We start from the raw sequence: 7,550 nt of genomic DNA on the forward strand, positions 1-7,550 counted from the left end.
GACTTTACTACAAAATCCCAATGGTCTACGCTCTGATTCACCAATAGGGGTCTGCCAAAGACTCCACACTGCACCTTTATCTACCACTGACACTTCTAGCACCATCGGGTCAGTTGGATCATATGGTCCCAGTGGCAAAGCAGCTTGCCCGGCAGCCTGAACCTGTTGAGCCTTTTCTTGTTCTGGGGCCCACTCAGAATTGGAGGCTTTCCGTGTCACTTGATAAATAGGTCGAAGTAGAACACCCAAGTGAGGAATATGTTACCTCCAAAATCCAAAGAGGCCCACTAGGCGTTGTGCCTCTTTTTTAGTCGTTGGGGGCTCCAAATGCAATAGCTTATCCTTCACTTTAGTAGGAATATCCTAACATGCTCCACACCACTGGACCCCTAGAAATTTTATTGAGGTGGAGGGTGCCTGAATCTTCTTTGGGTTAATTTCCTAGCCTCTTGTGCGCAGATGTTGTACCAATGAATCTAGAGCCTTTGATACATCCTCCTTAGTGGGTCCAATCAGTATAATGTCATTAATATGGACTCGTGTGACATTTTGCGGAATGGACCGGCGATCAAGGTCCCTTCGGACTAAATTATGGCCACCTCTGATAGCCACTGAGGAACTCTGGTGTCAATAAATTTGTGTGCTCTTGTCATTTTATGAGTGAAATTATAGGTATTTGTCCTTGTGTGGTTGAATCATCGTACTGTACTCTCTTCAAGCTCCATCCATATTGTAGCGTGAATTAAGTCTTCATTTCACTTACTCAGTAGCATTCTGTTTTGTGTATGTTCCACATTTTGCTTATCCAGTTATCTGTCGATGGGCATTTAGGTTGTTTCTACTTCCGGGCGATTGGGGATAGTGTGACATTGAACATCAGTGTGCAAGGATCTGTTTGTGTTCCTGGCTAGCTGCCTAATAATGGAATGCCTGGGTCATGTAGTAGTTCTGTTTTTAGTTTGAGGCCCCACCACACTGTTTTTCACAACACTGTACCATTTTGCATTCCCGCTGTACCATTGCCATTGCCCCTGGCAATGAATAAATGTTCTAATCCCCCTCATCCTAGACAATATTTGTTATTTTGTGTTTTTATCATTGTAGCCATCCGAGTGGAGTCAAATGGCATCTCTCTGGGTTGTCATTTATTGGGTTCTGTTGGTAGGCAAAAGAAAACTGCTACTTGATAATTGATATAATGTGCATTTATTAGTAGTGAGGGGTAGAATATTTTTCATGTTTTATATATTCTTAGTTTGCATTTGTTAATCATTTTATTTATACTTTTGCAGATTTTCAGTTTATATCGATAGCCTCTTTTCTATTGAAATGTTTTTATGGTTGACAGCTTATTCTAATTGACCAAGAAGTGATTTAGAGAATTATTATCCTACATAGGACATATTTAACAAGCTAGTATCCTCTGCTCATTTTGTTACAAATTTCTTTGTAATTTTAAGTAGGGTCTTATAAAAATTTTTTACCACTACATTTTATAAATGCTATTGAAATTATAAAGGATGATTTTGGTTTCCAGAATAATTTTTCATCCTGACATCTTAAAATATCCTGTTAGTGTCATGAATTGTTATTCAGCGTATTCTATTGGGTTTTGTTTTTTTTTTTTTGGTTCATGACAATAATATCTACAACTGAAAATCATCATATATTCTATTTTAAAATGTTTTCTCTAACTTTAAAATAGTGGAGTTTTTGTCCTGTTTTGTTTTGTTTCTTTTAAATTTTCACTTGCTGCGACTTTTAGGAAGCCAGTTTCTAGTGGGAATAGTCGACAGCCTGGTCTTATTTCTGGTTTTCCTGTGAATAAGCATAAACTTGGCAGTTGCTATGACATATATATTATTTGTCATAGTAAGAAGGATCCGTCTAGTTTTAGTTTGCAATTATTTTGAAATGGAAATGGGTTTAAGTTTTTATATAATACATATGGGACATCTCTTGTGATCCTACGGATTTTTCCATCGAATAAGCTTTAAACCCATGGCTGTGTGTTCTTATAATGTATTTTAGTATATCTTTTTTTTATCAAGTTATTCCTACATTCCCCAAATAAGTTTTAAACCCCTGATCTCATATTCTTACAGTATAATGCTTGATAATTTTTGTTAGTTTTTGCTCATAAATGAGTTTGAGATGAATCTCGATTTCATTTTGTGACAACACTTAAATTTCGATGATCTGATTTATATTACCTGGATACTCGTCGTCTTTGAACTTTCACGGATTGTGTTTCTATGTTATATTCCTCTTTGTCATCATCTTTTTCTAGACTTTGGCTTCCTTTCCACCTTTTTCCAGGGGCTTGCCATTCCTATTGTTAGGTACCAGCCAGTTTGTTTTGACTCAGTTCTGCCATGTGACAGGTAGAGCTGTCCCATAGCATTTTCTAGCATGTGGTCTCTATGGGAACACATCACCAGGGCTTTCTCCCTTGGAGCCTCTGGGTGGGTTTGAACTGCCAACCTTTTGGATCACAGCCGAGCACTTAACTGTTGCACTACCAATGCTCCGTAGGCACTTGCTAATTATTTGTTCATCTAGCAACAATCTAGGTGATTTCGCAAACTAACCCTTTTAAAAACCTCATTTTATATTAATCACTTCGTGGTATTTCCTGTGGATCTGCCCTTTAGACCTTTTAGAAATTGAAACCTACGTAATCTTTCTTAGGGGGTACTCTGGGGGTAGAGTGGTTACACCTTTGGCTGTGATCTAAAAGGTTAGTAGTTAAAAACTGTCAGTCGCTTCTCTGTAGAAAGACGAGGCTTTCTACTCCCATAAAGTTACAGTCTTGGGAACTCACAGGGGGCAGTTCTACCTCTCATATAGGGTCTCTAAGAGATGGTATTGACTCAATGGATTTTGTCCCCCTTTTAAACCCATTTTAATGGTGAGCCAGGAGCCCTGGCGATGTAGTGGTTATGTGTTGGGTTGCGATCCTCATGGTTGGCAGTTCGAAAACACCAGCAGCTTCGAGGGAGAAAGACTGGACTGTCTAGTCCAGTGAACAGTTACAGTCTCCAAAACCCACAGAGGTGTCACTATGAGTCAGCATTGCCTAGATGGCAGTGAGTTTTGTTGTTGTGTTTTAAAGGTGAAACGGCAAGCAACATTAGCCCCTGTTTCCCACCATTGCAGACTCCTCTTCTTTTCCAGTAACTATAGCCCCCCTTCCTTTTCTTTTAAACAAGTTTGTGGACATAGGCATAAAACCACATCCGGGTAGAAATGCAAATTCAACATGCAGCGATAAGTGAAGAGGGAGAATCCCTATCATTTCCTCTCTGACTGCTAAGTCGTTGTAACCAAAATGTGCTCACGGGCATGATATCGGTGTCATCCTTCGGGGCCTTTGTTCTGTTCCCAGACATTGCTGTGGTGGAGATGAGCGACGCCTTCCGGCAGCCCTCCCTCTTCTACCATCTGGGCGTGAGAGAAAGCTTCAGCATGGCCAACAACATCATCCTCTACTGTGATACTAACTCAGACTCCCTGCAGTCCCTGAAGGTATGTCCCTTGCTTCCTCAGTGGTTCATCCCAGCACGGCATTTCAGGGGTACCCCGGTGTCCACAGATATTACGTCAGTGAAGGAGTTAGATCTCACACAATAGCCTCGACCTTTTCAGCTGCTGAGTTTGAGCATGCCTTCTCACACAGAACTTGAATCATGTTCATGATTAAAGGGTTTATTGAGGAAGTTGACAGGCAGCGGTGCAGGTGAGAAATACTCAAGATACAGGGCATTCAGCCAGGACATGTCATGAAGGTCTTCTGGCTCCTGGTACATGCCCAGAGGACATGCCACTCGATTGTACCTCTCAGCTCCAAGGCAGTCAGCTTTAGCTCCAAGGGCCAGAGAACCCAGCTCCCCAATTTAAGTGTCCTGAGGCACCACACTCCAGCAAGCCTCCATCTGGAGGCACTCAGCTCCACTTCTGGGTGGTCACAAGACGCGGCCTCCTGCCCCAAAGTATTCCACTTTGCTTGCACTGTGGCCTGGGAAGTCCACCACTCTCACAAGCTCCGGCTCCTGGTTCTGCTGCTGCTCCATCTCTGTCACTCCTCAGATAGCAAAGCTATCTTTTGGATCAAGGAGGTTCACGGTTCAGGGATCTCAGGGTCCAAAGGACATGCCCTTCACTTGTCTCTGTATGGGGTTTCCCAGACTGCAAATCTTCATGGGTACATCCAGCCTCATCTTTCTCCTGGGAGTCACTGCTGGGTTGGAACTGTTGACCTTACTGTTCACAGGCCAACACCTCCCCCGCAGCACTGCCAGGCTTCCTGCAAAGCCCTCCCGGGCAGTTCCACGCTGTCAGATGTGCCCTGTGAGCTGGAAACAGACTCAACAGCTCCCAGTGCAAAAACGTCGATGACGCCATATTTGCCAACACAACTGTTTTTCTCTCTGTTTTTTCTTTATTAAAAATAAGAAAGTGCTTTGATTTACCTGTGACAGGGGCTGACAAAGCTTAGAGACAAAAGAGCCAATCCTGTCCCTCCCACAATTTAAAAATTATTTAAAAGCCATAAATCTACGTTTACAAACAAATGAAATCACCATGATCTGAATAATATCCTTGATATAAAACCACAGTGGCTTCATTTTCAGTTTTACTTCAGAGCACACATACCTACCAAAGAGCCCCATGTGGTGTGAGAATCACAGTTTGTTGACCCCTGACCAAGATTACACACACACACACACACACACATATAATATTCATTTTATTGGGGGCTTGTACAACTCTTATCACAATCCGTACATCCATCCATTGTGTCAGGCACATTTGTACATTTGTTGCCATCATCAGTCTCAAAACATTTTCTTTCTACTTGAGCCCTTGGTATCGGCTACACCATTTTTTTAAGTATACAACTGAGTGAGCTCAACCACGTTGTCGTGTGCAGCCAAGGCCAGTGCCCTGTGCCAAATGTCCCATCCCCATGAAAAAACACACTGCTTCCTACACAGCCGTGCCCTCATTCCACACTCGTAACCACTGTGACTCTCTATACGCATTCACGATTTCCCTGCCTCACACTAGCGAGGTCACAATGCCTGTGGTTGCTTGATTTCTTCAGCACTGTTGGTGAGGTTCAGTTATAAAGGACAGGCAATAAAAGCCTCCATAATTTGTCTACAGAATCCAGCCTGCCCTAATTGCATGATCTCCATTACTCAGAGCTCACTGGCTGGCAGGCACTTCCTACACTCAAGAAGGATGCCAAAGATGCTTTCTCAAGGCCAAATGATTTTATACTCTGTGGTCTCTAAACTCCTGCTGAGCTGACTACCATCCATTTCTTTGTTTGAAGCTTCCAGCCAGCTGCAGATACTTTTTTTTTCCTTTTAAAATCATTTTATTGGGGGCACTTACAACTCTTACCACAATCCATCCATCCATCCATTGTGTCAAGCACATTTGTACATTTGTTGCCCTCATCATTCTCACATTTTCTTTCTACCTGAGCCCTTGCTATCAGCTGCTCATTCCCCGCCCCTCCCTCCCCCTCGGCTTTTTTTTTTTTTTTCATCTGTATCTTCCAGTTCCTAAATCAGAGCCAATGTGGGGACGAGCTGGCCTAGAATCCAGAATCATATTTCTCATTGATATATGAAGATGCTTAACCCAAAATTCATGTGAATTTTTAAAAAGTCTTTTGCTTTTATCCGCATTTCTAAAGCATGTGTGGTGATCTCTGACAAACCTGCAGTATCTCATCCCAGCTACATTTGCTACATGGGAGCCATTGTGCTGGGGGTGGGATAGGGGGGTAGGCATATCCCTTTTCTAAGAGACTTGCTCGTACTATGCCTATATCTGTTTTGAATTGGAACAACCCTTTCAGAAACTCCTACTTAAGAGCCACCATAATTTCACTTTTAATGAATATATCACAGGCTATTTGTGTGTGGTGGTAAAAAAAAATACACACACACACACACACACACACAGCAACATTTCCAATTCAACATTTTTTAGGTTTATAATTCAGGGATCCTAATTGTGTTATGGAGCCCTGGTGGTGTAGTGGGTTATGCACTGGGTGACTAACAGCAGGGTTAGCGGTTTGAAGCCACCAGCTGCTCTGCAGGAGAAAGATGAGGCTTTCTGCTCCCCTAGTGATTTTCAGTCTTGGAATTCCACAGGGCCAGTTCTACTCTGTCCTGTAGAGTCTCTTTGAGTCATAAATGACTCAATGGCAGCGAATGAGTGTTGGAATCACATTAATCATGCTGTCCAGCCATCCCCAGTAGTATGCATTGCCACATTTACATCACCCAAAACTGAGACTCAACGGCTCCAAGCTCAACACTTCTGTAACCGTGTCGTTCTAAAGAAACACTTTGATAGGCTGCTACTTTTAGCATGTGTTAGTAATTGATAAAGCAGTGTGATGACTTACTCCTGGCCTTCTTCATTTTTCTCAGGATTAAATTTATTTTGAGAAGGCTGGGTTGTGTCGGAGACTTCTCAGTCTGTGTGGTTTTTATTCTCACCCTGCTGCTTTCTGGTCGTTTAACTATGTGGTCGCTCCTTGTTAGGAGACATTTGTATGGGATGATGATCCTGGCCGGGTTTAATGGCTGCAGGGCCCCTTTGTATGGGAGTGATTGGCACGTGAATAAAGTGGCGCTTTAAAATGGCAAGCAGTCTCTACAGCACGCTTTGTCTTGAAAACAATAGCTGCTTCTCAGTGAGCGCTCACTCTTTGCTAGGCACCAAGAGCTTTACTCGTATCCCCAATCCCATTTAATTCGGAGCAGCGCCAGGCGAGGGACGAGCTGTATCACCGTTTCAGAGAACAGCAAACAGCCGTTCAAAGAACTCTCGTTGTTTGCTCAAGGCGATAGAGCTAGTGCTCTCTTGGTCCAGAGCTGTGTGGCTCCAAAATCCATGCTCCTTACCCACGCGACTGTATTCCTCAGTAGGTCTGATTCCAGGTGTATTGGACAGGTCTGCCTGGGTGCTCATTCAGCACAACCCCACCCAGCAGCCCTCGGAATTGTCCCCTGCAACAGACACCCGTGCTTTCTTTCCTCCACCCCCTCCATGTGCGCCTCACGTGTGTCGGGGTTGAGCTCTGTGCTGCTGGAGGATTAATAGCTGGTGTTTCAGAAGTCGGTAGGCAGGCCTTTCTTCGGAGGCACCAACCCCCGTGCTTAGCAGCCACGTGCATGAACTGCACGGTCCAGGCAGGCACTGCTTCCTTCACAAGGTTAAGTCAGAAAGTATTGCTCTGAGCGGTCCATCCGAACAAAACGTGGTTGAATATGCTCCGCAGTCCGTGGACAGCTGCAGACAAGTCCTCTCGGTAAGACACTTGTCTCAGCTTCATTAGGGTGCCTTCGAAAGGAATCCACAAAACGTCCAATCAGAACTCTGGCTTTTGAGAGAAGCCAGATAAATTCGAGGGGGAGCGGTCAGCTCAGATGGTTATGGTGGCTGATTTGGGAGGATCTCAAAGGGCTCTCAAAGGGCTCATGTTCTCAAAGGACCCGTGATCACAGGGGTTTATGATG

At 43.7% G+C, this 7,550-nt stretch overlaps 1 protein-coding gene across 1 annotated transcript in view; it reads left to right on the forward strand.

Moving 5' to 3' along the window:
* The window catches only part of MAP3K5 (mitogen-activated protein kinase kinase kinase 5), a 230,658-nt gene that overhangs the window by 75,463 nt on the left and 147,645 nt on the right, over nt 1-7,550 (forward strand). The window contains exon 2 of the mRNA XM_045294594.1: nt 3,389-3,528. Within this exon, the coding sequence (XP_045150529.1) occupies nt 3,389-3,528 (140 nt within the window). The remainder of the gene's footprint in view (nt 1-3,388; nt 3,529-7,550) is intronic.

Source organism: Echinops telfairi, unplaced genomic scaffold (genome assembly GCF_000313985.2).
Source record: "Echinops telfairi isolate 266 unplaced genomic scaffold, ASM31398v2 ScPeMD7_3533;HRSCAF=4204_0, whole genome shotgun sequence".
In the NCBI taxonomy this organism is placed as follows: domain Eukaryota; kingdom Metazoa; phylum Chordata; class Mammalia; order Afrosoricida; family Tenrecidae; genus Echinops; species Echinops telfairi.